The sequence below is a fragment of the Monodon monoceros genome, unplaced genomic scaffold (genome assembly GCF_005190385.1).
Source record: "Monodon monoceros isolate NGI ecotype Baffin Bay Population unplaced genomic scaffold, NGI_Narwhal_1 Super_Scaffold_16, whole genome shotgun sequence".
In the NCBI taxonomy this organism is placed as follows: Eukaryota; Metazoa; Chordata; class Mammalia; order Artiodactyla; family Monodontidae; genus Monodon; species Monodon monoceros.
In genome coordinates this window covers 78,696,619-78,712,803 of record NW_021703772.1, presented here as the reverse complement: position 1 = coordinate 78,712,803, position 16,185 = coordinate 78,696,619, and the positions used below count along the sequence as shown (strand labels likewise).

At 39.9% G+C, this 16,185-nt stretch overlaps 1 protein-coding gene across 1 annotated transcript in view; it reads right to left on the bottom strand.

Moving 5' to 3' along the window:
* NEB (nebulin) overlaps window positions 1-16,185 on the bottom strand; it is a 253,510-nt gene that overhangs the window by 13,094 nt on the left and 224,231 nt on the right. The window contains exons 130-143 of the mRNA XM_029224606.1: window positions 15,279-15,389; window positions 14,578-14,682; window positions 13,916-14,020; window positions 11,619-11,723; window positions 10,083-10,193; window positions 9,561-9,671; window positions 8,869-8,982; window positions 8,273-8,377; window positions 5,927-6,031; window positions 5,289-5,393; window positions 4,557-4,649; window positions 3,413-3,505; window positions 1,325-1,417; window positions 744-836 (exon numbers count right to left, since the gene is read on the bottom strand). Of these exons, the coding sequence (XP_029080439.1) occupies window positions 744-836; window positions 1,325-1,417; window positions 3,413-3,505; window positions 4,557-4,649; window positions 5,289-5,393; window positions 5,927-6,031; window positions 8,273-8,377; window positions 8,869-8,982; window positions 9,561-9,671; window positions 10,083-10,193; window positions 11,619-11,723; window positions 13,916-14,020; window positions 14,578-14,682; window positions 15,279-15,389 (1,449 nt within the window). The remainder of the gene's footprint in view (window positions 1-743; window positions 837-1,324; window positions 1,418-3,412; window positions 3,506-4,556; window positions 4,650-5,288; window positions 5,394-5,926; window positions 6,032-8,272; window positions 8,378-8,868; window positions 8,983-9,560; window positions 9,672-10,082; window positions 10,194-11,618; window positions 11,724-13,915; window positions 14,021-14,577; window positions 14,683-15,278; window positions 15,390-16,185) is intronic.

Sequence of the window (16,185 nt, the reverse complement as noted above, 5' to 3'; positions counted from 1 at the left end):
GGAGTCAGTCACTTATATAAGCCTTCTCTCAAAGACAAGGACTCGGCCTTATCAGAGACAACTCAAGTTAACTGAAATTTACATGCCTCATGAGTTGTTGGTAACTCTAAATTAGTGAACCAAAAAAAGGGGGGGGGGTTGGGGGAACAAAATAAGTATTAAAAGCTAAATAAATATTAGCTTTCAATGATCCTGAAACTATTCCAAGGAAAGCTCATTTATCTCTCTCGTGATATACCAAAAATAGCTGAGCCAAGTAAATTCTGTATTTCTGAGTTACTCTGAATTGCTACGTTGTCTTTGGAATGAAAATGTTCAAGAATCACATTCTTTTAAGAAGAGCTGCAAACAAAATACATCAAACAGAGCCACAATAAATACACATAAAATTCTAGCTAACATTATCCTTTCGGAGGCATGTTAGATTTTACTTTTGACTTGCGCCACACCGGTTAGAAACACCTACTGTTATTCAAGGGGAATTTGAGGAAGGAAACACTAAGTATTACAGGTTTTTAAGGAATGTGATCAATAGCTACGTTTTAGGAAAAACAGTTAAAATTTCACAGCAGAACTAAAATACTAAATTAGATTTGGGTTGAAAACTGAGGTAATATTTGGTATCATTATTTTCATTATATGAATTTAGTATTTTTACAGGAAAATTATATATTGGTAATGTGTTAAAAATATTATTTTAAATAAAAAATAAGGGATTTTATTTTTTGGCCCCTAAGAAATACCGAGCTAAAGTTCTCTTGATTGCGTTTGACTCTCTCCATCTCTGGAGTGACAGGGGTTGGGGTTCCTTTCCCCAGATTTTCTTTGTACAAAACCTGTGAGATACAAGAAAGTACCCAAAAGACATTCAAAACAAACACAAAGATTAAGGAAGAGAGAAGATGGGGGGCAGGGGGTGGGTGTGAGGAGGGGGTTTTTTAGTGAGTAATATTTAGTAAGGATAATGCTTTTATTTTTTACTTCACATTTTAAGGATAAACTCTACAATGCTAATTCTGGGCATGAAAAGGTACCACAGAAAAGGTTGAGTTATGAATGGTGAGGAATCTTATGTTAATTCTATTTACAGTACTTCAGATCTAAGTGCTCACACTTGTCAGTCGCCAAAAGTGTTAAAATACCATCAGAAAATTGAGTCATTTTGTTTAAGTCCAGATGGTCTTGGTCAGGTGGAACACACATACACACACGGACACACACAAAATTGGTGTTAAGATGTTGCTTTTTAAAAAAGGATGATGGGTTATTCCGGTAATTTTTTTAATGGGAAATCAAGTATCTTATTTGATATATTTGTAAATACCGAGCTAAAGTTCTCTTGATTGCGTTTGACTCTCTCAATCTCTGGAGTGACAGGGGTTGGAATGCCTGTTCCCAAGTTTTCTTTGTACAAAACCTGTAGAAGATAATTAGAACATCTAAAAAAGTAAAATGACCACGAATCCTTTGGATTACAGCTATATGTGGGCTATTTGGTGGAAACTCATAAAAGCAATCTAGCCTTCAAACATGACACTCAGGGAATAAGGAAGGAAATGCCACAAACATCTATGTTCTCTCTTCAAAAGTAGTAATTTTACTACCTTGAAGACTGTACTAAATTATGCATTTTCTGTAGTCAACATTTAGTACATTCCTTAAATGCATTAAATAGTGCTAATGAATTTAACAATGAAAAAAGTCTAACCATTTCATAACATCTAGTATTAGTCCCTTGAATATAATGGGTCCACAATAGATTTGTACTTCAATAGATGGCTTGGCTTAGATTTTTCTAATCATGTGATCCTCTGTTCCTTCACAGTTGTTGAGAATTTTCTGTTTGTTTTGTATTTTCTTCTGAAAATTCCTAGCTGGCCTTTAGACTGCACGTACCCTTAATGCAAGGAGACTTAAACAGTTTATTTTTCCAGGAAGAGCATTTTTCTCTGAAATTTTTACTGATGATTGCTGGATCTTGCCAATTAGTGTTTTTGAACAGGGAAGAGTCCCTATTCTGGGTAGTGTCAAAGGACTGTAAATGTTAATGAAACAAGTAAGGAACTTCCAGAGCCTCTTAGCTTCTTCCATTCCTCCCTCCCTCCCAATGTTAAGAATTTTCAGCCTAAAGGAAGGAATGAATTCTTTTTAAATGGATGGATTCTATGTTGCACTAGAGCACAGGCTGGGGAGCAACACAGAAATCCTAGGGGTTTGTGTCACAGATTAATTCCTAAAATCACTGACAAACTAGTGTTGATTTCTTTGCTAGGAAACTTTTCGGGATCTTTAAATATCTACCATCTTGGTACAAAGTTGTATTTCTTTACTAGGCAAGGCAACGGAACAGATCGTGGACCACAGAACAAAACAAAATCAGAGAAAGGCAAGAAGTTGCAATCAGAAGCAGCAAAGGAGATGCGGGCTGGTTTTCCTGGATTAGTGGACATGTAATTCTAAATGCAGTCTGTACCACTGGGAGCCAGAGTATATGCAGGGAATGCGAAGGGAATGAGGTCTAAATAATACAAACGACTTGCAAGAGAAATAGCAACTGTCTTCTAATGGAAATTAAATGAGAGTTCAGGCCTCCAGGGGCCAGGCGGATCTCTGAAACCAAGATCCTCACCTTTTATGGGCCATCAACTATTTCCCAAACTTCACACAATCTTTTGCTAGTAGCCGGCAATTGCTTAGAAACTGCTTACGGATGGAAGGGCGGCTCGCTGGGGGAGGGGGGACGGGGGTGGGTGGGCGGAGACGGGGCTAGCTGGACAGAAGGTCGGGAGAAATGTGTACTAAACCTGATATTTCAGGTGTGGGAGAATCCCACCTCCCCCAAAACACACACTGCGCACAGGTGCCAGCGATTCCTGTTAGAGAACAGGGTTAAGGTATAATATACCCTTGTGGGTAGATGACAGCCAGCGCCTTGAACACGCGCTGTATTTACAAGGAGAGAGCAGAGGATACAAGGCAAGGGAGGGGAGGTGGCCGCGGAGACGTCGCTAGGCTGCCTAGGGTCTTCTGGACCGTGGAGAATGCCCTGAGGTGTGTATATACATCCATGCATGTATACATATTTCTTTTCTATTACTTTTATGTTTATATGTATATGCTTTTGGTTAACTACCTTGAGATCATCCCAATAAACTTATTACTACAGTCGGCACATTTTATTTTAGAAACTGCAGGTATGATGAGCAATCACGAAGCCTAGTGCCTTGTGCTCCTTGATTACGTAAAGACAGAGTTTCCTCTTCTGCTTTTGCAAACCGCACTGCCCCTCACAGGGCAGGGAGGATTCGCGCCATCTCCGGGCTTGGGAAGCCCAGCAAAAGGGAGACGGGGTGAGACAAGCCAACCGGCGGGGGGAGGGCTGAGTACGGGGGAGGGGCCGGAGGCGCGTTACCGAGCTGATGTGCTTCTGTGTCTCCTTGACGCGCTTCACTTCAGGCAGGTCTGGGATGGGGGTTCCTTGTCCAACCGCCTCCTTATACTTCACCTGCGGGTGTAAAAGTGGGAACGTGTGCATGCGTTTGATGAGTAGCCCCGCGACGTGCGAAGTCGCAGTTTAAACAGCACAAAACCTATGCTTAGGGGGAAGGGGGCCACATGCTGATACTGGGTCCGTGCCAAGGACACGGACATTTGGGCTCTCTCTGGTCTCTTTGGGGTGGGGTCCACACTTAGACTGAAGCCCCTTCTCTTCCCTGGGGTCTCCCATGTCTTACAGCCACAGTTCATTGGCCCAGGATGGACACACTCACATATACACACCAGGAAGAGCCAGTCTCTGACTCTCACAACTGCTACTTTCTTACAGGTGACAATGAGTCTCTTCTTGACCAAACTTGAGTCAGGCTCCTCTGAACTTTCTTCCCAACTAGGCCTTGAGCTTCGGACTTCCTAGACCATCTCTGCACCTCCCAATTTTAGCCAGAAACCTGCTAAGTCAGTTTAGCCAAAATCCCCCACCCTGGATGTCTCATCATCCTTGATATCTGATCAAATTCCATAACGCCCTCTGCCCCCAATCCCCCAGGAGAAGTCTGATCACCTTGACCTGCCTCCAGCAAAAATCCTGGTAGGTCGGTTTAGGCAGAATCCCCCATTTACCCGCGATGTTTCTTCTGAGTAATTTTCCATCCACTGATCCTTTCTCCACACCCGACCTCCCCATCCCCCCATCCCTGTCCAACCATCCCCGCCCCCATAAATCCCTCCTTTCCCTTGTTGTATTTAGAACTGAGCTCAGCTCTATACCGAGATCTCTTTTCCCCTATATCGCAATTGTCCTGAATAAAAATCTTTTTGTTGTTGTTTTAACTGCTTAAACTACTGTCCAGCCCTCGTTTGCTTTGACACAGGCCTCTCCATTTTTTACATCTAACCAGCCCTCATGAAAACTGCCTCGGCACTGCATTATGAGATGACCCTTATTTTAGCAACTTAAGCTGCTTCTGGTGACAAAAGTCATGAGTGCAGCTCAGACATCAGTGTAAATCTTCAAAGGCGAGCAGAAAATTTTGGAAGTCCCCAGTGGCTGTCTTTACCGAGCTAATATGGTCCTGGGTTTGCTTCACTCTCATCATCTCGGGTGTCTTTCCAATCGCCGTTCCTGGTGAGACATCTTCTTTATATAAAACCTGGGCATTCAGAATCAGGACAGTGTTACACAGAAGAAAGGAAAACCCAGCAATTCCTGGAGAAAGACTAGGAAACTTGGCTTCTGTGAAAACAGAAGACACTACAGAATGTTCTTAGGCAAGTGCTGGAGTATCTGGACTGTCTTCTGCATCAGCATCAATAACTCAAACCATGTACACAACACACACATCTAAATTTCCAGATCTTGAAATTTCTTTTAAGATTATCATACTGTATTAATACATGATGAGAAAAACCAGAAAATGTTGGTTAAAAAACCCTCCCATGTGAAACACAAAATCCATTAAAGAAATACAAAGTCAGTTATTTTGGGCAAGGATAATAAATCACAGTGTCAGAAAGAAATCCATCTTCTGGAGCAAGACAACACGTTACTGCTCTGGGATTTAAAAAGTTAAAAAGAAAAAAGCTCCTTTGTTAGCAGATTTAAGTTGTTATTTCAAATGGTCTCTGGGGTGATGATTTTAGAGCAAAGTATGGGGAATTTTAACAACTGCTAGCATTAACTGAGGAGGTTAGATGTTAATTGTCTGAATCAACATACGGCTAGTATATTTTCAAAGAGGAGCCTGATATTATTAGGTTAGCATTAAATGGAAAATAAATAGTAAATATACCGAGCTGAAATTCTTTTGATTTTCTTTAACACGCAGTATTTCTGGCGTGTCTTGAACAACTGTAATTTTTCCTTTACTGTTTTTAAGGTCACACTGGTATTGAAGCTATGAAAAAAGAGCAAACATCTTGGTAAGATTTCAACATTGTTTTATATATTGTATTGTCCTATATTGTGTAAAGGAAGTTAAAATCTTATATTTAAAAAAAAATTTCTACGCTACAATAATCATAGTCACATAGCCAACGGGAATTTCTTTAATAAGAATTTTGTGAAGAAACTAAATTTTTAAAGCCCTAAAACTAGTTTTAAAAAAAATATATATATAGGGCTTCCCTGGTGGCGCAGTGGTTGAGGGTCCGCCTGCCGATGCAGGGGACACGGGTTCGTGCCCCGGTCCGGGAAGATCCCACATGCTGCAGAGCGGCTGGGCCCATAAGCCATGGCCACTGAGCCTGTGCGTCCGGAGCCTGTGCTCCGCAACGGGGGAGGCCACAGCAGTGAGAGGCCCGCATACCGCGGTAGGTGTGGAGGGCTGCTGCAGGTAGATATGCAAGCATGTGTGCCCAGAGGCATCCTTCTTGCCCTGTCTCATCCCAGGTACCAGTGAGCTGTGTCTTAGATTCAATAAAAACTCACAAGGCTGAAATTCTTTTGGTTCTCCCGGATCCTCTGCATCTCTGGGGTGTCCAAAACGGTCTCATAATATGACATGCACTTCTCTGCATCTTCCTTGTACTTTTTCTGGAAATAGATTCCAAGAAATAAGGATAGGGAATAACACAGGGATATGGGCCAATGGGACCTAAAATAGCCCTTCCTGCTCAGCAGAGGGGAAGTCCTTTATATTTTTTTGACTATTTAAGGATGTTAGGGAGTTATAAAACAGAGCCCTCTGGGTCAGTGAGTGCCACGCCTTTTCTTTCCAGGAGAACTGAGCCCAGGCATTTAATAGGACCCATTGTCATGGCAAAGCTGGCAGAGGGAGGCCCCTGTGGACTGGTCCACACAAGGGAAGTTGACAGCCCCTGAGGTTCCTGGCAGGGACTTGGGGATGTCTACAGTGAACTGGATGGAGCCAGATTATTCAACAGGCAGGTGGAGAGAAAAGCAGGAGGGTTAAGAGCCATCAGCAAGGCCTCCTGAATGCCAGGCCTTGGTTGGTGACAAGGATATTTTTGCTGAGCTGTGAGCAGGTGTGGTCCAGGCTCCTGGCCAGAGCTCCCAGGGTGGGACCAGGAAATCTACATTCCCAGGTGTTTACGAAGTATAGTCAGGCCAGGCAACTACTGCTTCAGAACTCACTGATAGGGAGACAAGCAAACATTCTAATTTGGGGCTACTCAAGTAAATTGCAGATTCCTGATCAGCAGTGAAGATTAAAACAAATGAGGGTACATCCTGGTGTATGAAGGACATCTTACTTTTCTTTATCTCTCTATTTGTAGGAAGATGGAGAGTTACCCATCATAAGAGGAATCAGGGTTAGATTGTGTGGTTAGCGTTGATGACATAATCTCAATCTTATTAAAAAAAAATTGATAATCCAAATGTGGGAGGTCTACTTTGTTTCTTCCAGATTTGCACACAAATTTTACATCCACATTATGAGACTGATTCTTTAATTACGGGTGGTAACTCATGCCTGTTAGAATGGCCATCATCGAAAAGACAAGAGATAACAAATGCTGGTGAGGATGTGGAGAATAGTGCACTGCTGGTGGGATTGTAAACTGGTTTTGACACTATGGAAAACAGTATAGAGGATCCACAAAAAATTAAAAACAGAACTACCATACGATCCAGAAATTCCACTTCTAGGAATATATCCAAAGGATTCGAAAACATTAATTTGAAATACCCTCACTTTCATGTTCATAGCAGCATTATTTACAATAGCCAAGACATGGAAACAACCTAAGCGTCTATCAACAGATGATGGATAAAAAAGTTGTGGTAGGGGCTTCCCTGGTAGCACAGTGGTTGAGAGTCCGCCTGCCGATGCAGGGGACACGGGTTCGTGCCCTGGTCCGGGAAGATCCCACATGCCGCGGAGCGGCTGGGCCCGTGAGCCATGGCCGCTGAGCCTGTGCGTCCAGAGAACTGTGCTCCACAATGGGAGAGGCCACAACAGTGAGAGGCCCGCGTACCGCAAAAAAAAAAAAAAAAAAAAGTTGTGGTATATATGTACAATGGAATAAAAACTGAGAAAATCCTGCCATTTGCGACAACATGGGTGGACCTTGAGGGCATTACATTAAGTGAGATAAGTCAGACAGAGAAAGACAAACACTGTATGATGTCACCTATTTGTGGAATCTAAAATCAAAACAAGTGCCTAGAAAAGGTGATCAGATTTGTGGTTACCAGAGGCGGGAGACTCATGAGGGTGAGGTGGAACTGGAGAAAGGTGGTCAAAAGTGACAAACTTCCAGTTATAAGATACATAAGTACTAAGGATGTCATGTACAGCATGACGACGACTACAGTGAATGCAGCTCTAGCACAGCTCTATGTTACATGTGAAAGGTGTTAAGAGAGTAAATCCTGAGAGTTCACATCACAGGGCAAAATTTTTGTCTTTTTGTTTTGCTTTCTCTCTTTACTGTATCTCTATGAGATGATGGATGCTATCTAAACTTATGGAAGCAATCATTTCACAGTAAATATAAGCCAAACCATTACACTGTACACTTTAAACTTATACAGTCATATATGTCAATTTTGTCTCAATAAAACTGGAAAAATAAATTAAAAAAAATTATGGGTGGTACCATGTAAGAGTTCTTCAGTACCTTAAAATTCCCTCCTTTATTTTAATTCTGATACGGAAACCTCAACTCTAACTCAAACTTGCATCATAGACGAACCCCTTCTTTTTCACTGGGAAAAACTGTGATTTGAAAGAATCTTCTTTGGTATTAATGGAAAGACTTGTTCTTCATGATTGGGGTCAATAACCGATGTTCTGATGAATGTCCTTACCTGGCTTGAAAGGTTCTTGACTTGTTGGGCGTGAATGATCTCCGGAGTATCAACCACAGAAGTAAAATTGGCTTTTTCCATTTCTGCTGATTGCTTATACTTAACCTGCAAAAGGACATCCAATAGTTGGGTAAATGTTTACAATGTGCACATCTGTTGGCTTAGTTTGACTAAGAAGTGATTAATATTTCTTATCCAAAAGGATTCATTCATTTGCTAGCCAACATTTTTTCCCTATTGTGTCTATAGCTTTATGCTAAAGAGTGAGATTCAGAAAGAAAGGTTGAGTCCTAGCTGTTGAAAGGCTTACTATCTAGTTGGGGGCGGGGGCAGGGTGGTGTTGGGTAGGGTATGGGAAAGCAGAAGGAGAGAGATAATCAACAGACAGTAGGAGAAGGACAGATGAAAGCAGCCCTGGCAAAGGGCCCCTGATCCTTTCATCAGAATGCATTCCACCATGTGGATATTTAGGGATGCCACTATATGTGTTTAACTGTAATTGATCAACAAGTAAGACAACAGAAGGACAACACTGTGTCCTTGTAATCACAGCTACTTTTTTTGTTGAAAGACTGACATGGAACAGTAACACTGACCTGACTGGCAATATCTGTAGCATTCCTGGCTCTGAGGAAGTCGGGAGTTTCATTGGCCATGGCATTCAGGCCTCTTCCTTTGACTTCCAGCTCCAGGTCTCTCTTATATTCTTTCTATAGTAGCATTAAAAAAAAAAAAAAAAGTTACTTAACTCATGACTAGGTAATAAATGTGCAGAGTGAATACAGATCCACATAACATGCCACTTCAGTTGCTGATGTCACCTTCACCTTTCCCTGTGGCAGGATGGAGTGGTGACAACAGCAGACCACTTTAGGAAACTATTCTACTCATGCCAGGCCTCCTTTGGAACGCTTTTTAGCATTCTCTACTTAGAAAATTAAAGTATAAAAGCACATTTTAAATCTGGTTTGGTATGTAAAGGATTATACTTAGGTGCCCACCACTCCAGTGTGCTCCCTTTATTTAAATGGGCACAACAAATGTATCAAGGTTAAATCAAATAATATTAGATAAATAACAGGTTACAATAGCCACTACAGAAACAGACTGTTGTAATATCAACACATCCAAAATCGAGATATTTTATTTAATGGTTAATAATCATGTTGAATATGGAATCTGAAATACAAAAGCTCTCTTTTTATTGCTTTCTGGTTTTTTATGCAACTTGGCTAAGAAGGAGGAGATGCTGGGTTGATTCTGTGCATGCAGTTGGCTGTGTGCCCACCTCATTGAGGATCTGAGTGGCGTTCTTTGCTCTTAGCATGTCGGGCGTATCTTCCATTTCACTGAGACCCTTCCCACGGATGCCTTCCTCTAGATCTTTTCTGTATTCTTTCTATGGCACAAAATACAAGCAACAATGCTGACAAGAAAGCCTGGATTATTCCTCTTTGGTGAAGAGCCAAAACAAAACAAAAAATCCTTCTAATTTTAAAGAGCTACAGTTTAGTAAATAAAGATATGAATAAAGGCAGGGTATAAGCTTCATCAGTTAATATTCAATGTCAAATAAGAAACTAGAAATTGATAGAAGGCTGAGGTAAGCACATTTAATAAGGTATTCAATTAAAAAATTAGAAGAATTAACATGGGTAGTAGATTAGGGGGTAGTACCAAACACATGTGAACCCAACTTGAAACCTGAAAAGTTAGGTGGTAGTGAAAATGGTAGAAGGAACACGTTGATGAGTGTCATTAGTGCAATTATTTGGATCAGGAGGGAAAGAAAAGACCAAGTAGGCACTACCTCGCTGGCTATTTTGGTTGCATATTTGACATGTAATAAAGCTGGCGTGACCTCCAGGCCAATCAGGTTTCTGCCTTTAATGGACTCTTCATAATCTTTCTTATATTCTTTCTAAAGTGAGTAGGAAGGAAAGACAAGTTAAGAATGTTTATTACAATTTCTTTCTCAATCCTAGGAAGAAAATAATTCCATTTTCCTTCTATGTATGGCCTCTTAACTTGATCTTAGTTCTGCTAATGGTCACACATTTGAAATATGCCTGATTGTTCTGGAAATACTCTGTGTAGAGCAAATGGCCCAAGGAAACTCAGAGGCTGAGAAACTTTGGTGGCCTCTCATTCGTCTGTCTGCCGCTGTGATGGGGGCTGGCCCTTTGAAAGTGGAAGGATGGATATGCCACCAAGACTCTCAATCCACTGTCATCTCTCCTGATGACATTTTTCTGAAGGCAACAAAAGATTTTACTTCTGAATTAGAAGTGACTCAAGGGGGAAAAAAACCAAAAACACCCCAGAGGAAGGAAACCTGAGGGCACCAAATGCAAATTTGGCCTTTTTCATAATCATGACTATTAAGTCACTGAACAGATAAGGTGAATAATGTAGCACAGACAAGTTCTCAGGCTTTGCTCACTGTTGAGAGGGAGGGCCATGACCTCCCCCATCTCCTCTCCAATCCCTGGATGAGGCTGTTTTACTGGGAGGCTTGGAAGAGATGTTGGAACTTGATTTTTGTCATTTTTAATTTTGACAGAATTTTACATTTATAGAAGAGTATCAAGAATAGTACAAGGAACTCCCATAGATGCTTTACCCAGAGTCAGCAATTGTTTGAAACCCTTCAAAATTTTTCATTATTTGGCATTCTACACACCAGGAAGCTCCCCAAAATGTTACTTTTATTAAAAACCATTTATCTTTATGGTTGGAGATATGCCCATGGAGGGGAGGCAAAAAGAAATCCAAAATAAGCCTGTTTCCCAATGAAAACAGACTTTCTAAGATTCAAAATAAGATCCATTCTTCTCTACTATTGCTTAAAAATTAAAAGAACTATTTTAGATGCCTCTGCTTACATTTCTAAAATAGGAAATATGTCATGTTGACTTGATATTTTGATAAAAATCCTGATTAAAAGAAAAAAGTCTTCCTTTTGGGGACTGGAGGCTTCCTATTAAGAGAAGAGCAATTCAAAGCCAACAGTAGGTCTGCACAGAGAGAACTTTTCATTCAAAGAAAAATTTATGTTATGTTCAAAATAAATTGTTTCAGTGTTAGGAACAGTTTTCTATGTTCTAATTCTATGAAAAGGATAGTTGAAATAAAACGTATATGGTAAATGTTTACTATTCAGATCATTTCTTTTTATAATGGAGCCACAGGATTTGTGAGATGGAAAAGATTTTAGTCATCATAATTTAGAGTCCCATCATTCACAACTTTGGGATAACAACAGGCTGGATACTTCTGCGGGTAGAGCTTGTTTTCATCAGCTTGATGGTATATTTGCTGTGTGGTGGGTTTGTGCAGGACTTACCCCACTCTGCATCTGCTGAGACTCTTTGGCAGTGATGTATGTTGGTGTTTCAAAGTCCAACATGGGCTTTCCTCGTTCCTTTTCATACTTTTCTTTGTATTTCACCTAGTTATGAAAAGCTTTATGAGATATGTCTTCTCTGGCCAATCTGTAGACAGACACCAGTTTAGCAATAGTATTTTTAATTGATACATTATGTCCAGTGGGTGGTATCTCATTGCCACTCAAAACAGTTTCCTGTTGTGATTCAGATCCAGTAGCTTTTTGTTTTGGCCTGGTGGGAGAACATCATTACTGTCTGCAAGGCATGGTCAGGATTTGTGTTCAATTCAAGGAGACAAAGGAATCACTGCAGAAGAATCAGCTAAGAGAAGCTGTGAGGCAAGAAAGTGCCTGGGGAAGCCGCCCATAGATAAGGTTGGCCAAGATTTGATGTGTGTAGATGTGAACATTTTAGCCAGAGCCTCAGCCAATATTTCTGATAAAAATCTCCAGTTTTTCTTTCATAAGAACTTTTATGAGGGACCTGGGGTCTTGATTTAATAGATAATGCATACAGCTTTAATTATATATCAAAAACTCAATTGAGGTCATGACTGGTCACATATTCAGTGCTGCCAATATAGATTGGTATAAAAATGAAATCCAGGGCTTCCCTGGTGGTGCAGTGGTTGAGAGTCTGCCTGCCGATGCAGGGGACATGGGTTCGTGCCCCGGTCTGGGAAGATCCCACATGCCGTGGAGCGGCTGGGCCTGTGAGCCATGGCCGCTGAGCCTGCGCGTCCAAAAAATTAAATCCAGTTGACTAGTTGTTGACTGACTTACTAACAAACCTGTCATTCTCAAAAAGACCCCCAAGGCTATTTTACAAATACAATCTCCTTATCCTCATCACATGTGACCAGGAATAGGGGGGAGCCTATAGATATTCCTAATTTACACAGGAGACATTGAAAGACATAGAGACAGAAGTCTGTGTCACACAGCATCTTGATAGCAAAGCCCAATCTCAGCTCTCTTGCTTGTGACAACACATTAAAATAGAGGTCCGGTCAACAGATGAATGGATAAAGAAGATGTGGCAAATATATACAATGGAATATTACTCAGCCATAGAAAGGAACAAAACTGAGTTATTTGTAGTGAGGTGGATGGACCTAGAGACTGTCATACAGAGTGAAGTAAGTCAGAAAGAGAAAAACAAACACCATATGCTAACACATATATATGGAATCTAAAAAAAAAGAAAAGAAAAAAATATGGTCAGAAGAACCTAGGGGCAGGACGGGAATAAAGATGCAGACCTACTAGAGAATGGACTTGAGGATACAGGGAGGGGGAAGGGTAAGCTGTGACAAAGTGAGAGAGTGGCATGGACATATATACACTACCAAACATAAAATAGATAGCTAGTGGGAAGCAGCCGCATAGCAGAGGGAGATCAGCTCGGTGCTTTGTGACCACCTAGAGGGGTGGGATAGGGAGGGTGGGAGGGAGGGAGACACAAGAGGGAAGAGATATGGGGACATACGTATATGTATAGCTGACTCACTCTGTTATAAAGCAGAAACTGACACCATTGTAAAGCAATTATACTCCAATAAAGATGTTAAAAATAAATAAAAAGTAAAAAAAATAAATAAATGAAAGGGATGATGTAGGTATTTTTAAATAAACACATTTTCAAAAATAAATAAATAAATAAAATAAAATAAAATAGAGGCCCGGGATCATGGGCTGCTTTACAGATGACAGGAGAGCATTTCTAGTAATTTAGACCTCTTGGTTAATGCCCAATGGGGGACCTAAATAGTGTTGAATTTGTGATATAGAAGGTCATGTGACAGCAAGCTCCTTCTCTAAGTTCTTTCCTCTGAGAATCTTAATTATTTTACAAATTTTGCAGTTTCTTCCACACCCAGAGACCACTTCAGTGGTGACCTGAGCATATCACTCCTCTGCTCCAAAGACTCCCTATCATCCTTAGTAATATTTTCTAAGGGGTCTTTCTCCCTTGTGATGTAATCTTTATGCTATCAGTCCCTGTCAGTACCCTGAATAACACATATTGCATGTCTATGCACTGTTTCTCCAACGTATGTTCACACTGCTCTCATTCATAACAAACATTTGTTTCAACATGTTGCTAAATTCAAAGCCCCTAATATCTTTGGGTATTTTCTCAAGCAATGGTTACTACAGCTATAACTACCATCCTTGGGGGGTAGGGGTGGAATACATCAAAATTTTTTACATTGTAGAATGTGCGGGAAAAAAGTCAGTCTTGGTCAACTTACTACACTCTGTAATTCTGTGGCCTCTTTTAGATGAAGCTGCTCCAGATTGTCGGGTATTGTGTGGTAGTGGCCTTTACTCTTCTCATAGTTTTTCTTGTACTGGTACTGAGGGGAAGGTGGCAAAAAAAGGCACATTGATGGCAAAGCTGCTCAGCATTCCTATTTTTCCTCTTTACATTAGATATTTACACAGCAACAGCACCAAGACCAAATTAAAATTAGCAAACACTACATAGGGGGTTTAAGAAAATGTTTTAAAAGGATGAAGATCCACATTCAGTATTGTCAGTTAATACAAGGATGTAAACACTTAGGTTATATGGCTTATTCAAAGTAGGTTTTAAGGTGCAAAGTTAAACGTGAAAGAAACTATTCCAAATGGTAAGTCTATGTTTTTAGAAGGGGGAAAGGGAGTGGTTACTTGAAAAAAAATTTAAATAGCCCCAAAATAGAAGCATTTTTATATTCTGAGAGGTGTTAGAGTCAGTGGAGAACTGGTAGATTAATGTTGTAATTTGGAAGAATGCACTCAGAGAACAGGAGAGCTTTCTAATAAATGTAGTGCCCCAGTAGCAGAGAAGGAGATGCAAGTGACCTCAGAGAAGGAATTTAGTTGAAAATGGGTGAAACAAGCTGTTTCTGGAGCAAATGATTGAGCTTACAGAACTGGCGAGTTGGCTTGTATTCAAGACATGATTCATTATCAAAGATTCCTTCATGTCAGTCACAGGTTTGTGAAGTTTCTTCAAGTCAGCCTTATACTTAACCTGTACAACAGTAAAGGAAAAAAGGAAATCACATAAATAGGAAATGGAAAATGGTATTAATGGAAACCATAATAAGATGTCCCATCCTGAAACAAGTTCTGGGGATGGCGGTGAAAAACCATACCTCATTCACAATAGCCAGAAAGTGGAAACAATTCAAGTGTCCATCGACAAAGGGATAAACACAGTGTGATGTAAACATACAATGGACTATTATTCAACCATAAGAAAGAAAGAAGTTCTGACACATGCTACAGCAGGGATGAACCTTGAAAACATTATGCTAAATGAAGTGAGCCAGACAAAAAAAGGGACAAATACTGTATGACCCCACTTACATGAATTCTCTAATAGGCAAATTCATAGGGACAGAAAGTAGATTAGAGGTTACCAGGGATTGGTGGGAGGGGGAAATGGAGAGTTATTGCTTAATAGTTACGGAGTTTGTGTTTGGGGTGATGAAAGAGTTTTGGAAATAATAGTGGTAGTTGGACAACATTGTGAATGTAATTAATGCCACCGAATTACATATTTAAAAATAGTTAAAATGGCAAATTTCACATTATATATTTTACCACAGTTAAACAAACACATACCTCACTTGTGAGATTATTAGCATCTTTCATGATTTTGAAGAGCTGGCTGTCTTTTGGATTGTATTTTGGTGTCTTGCCCTTCTCTTTGTTGAAATTTTCTCGGTATTTAATCTAACAGCAAATGCAAAAATCCAAATTATTCCTGAGCATCAATTAATCTGAAGACTGAGGAATGGAGGAAATGTAAATATAAAAGAGTATGTGCTACACATAAAGGGGTCATATAATTTATTATCCAAATTAGGACACTTTTAAGAGTAAAAGCACTATTAATAATTATGTTGGGACAACAGGCAATTGAGAATAAGATCAAGTGATATAGTATTTGTTTTGCTCATTTTTATATTATCCAGAGGTATGAAAGATATTCACCTTTTTTTGATGCAGAATAAAAATGCATGGGAAAAGGCTTCAGGCTAAATTCAAAGAAGTGATCTAATATATTTGATTCAGAACATTTTGGTCCTCTTAACTAGCAAAACCAAAAGCACTAGGTCTATTGCCAGGAGTTCCAAGAGGCTTTATAAATTATCAAGAAGGGTGAGAAGTAAGGAAATCTATTAAATCAGGAGATTTATTGTTATGTACTTTCACTATATCATTTAAATTGTTTTTTAATTGGCAAAAAAATTGGCATAACTTCTGAGTAAAAGAAGCACAGAATTTGGGGGTTAATGGCTTCGGTATGATTTCAGGCTAGAAGAAGGAAAGAAGTGAGATAACTTTAGTATAATGAGAAAAATAAGATTAAATATACTTGCAGGATACATAAAAGTAAGAATACACAAAGGACAAAATAACTTCAATTTAAAAAATAAGCACAATGCCTGGCACTAATAGTTGCTCAATAAATGTGATCTGATTGATGAAAGAAAGAGACAGTCATAATGCCTAGGTAAAATAGCTA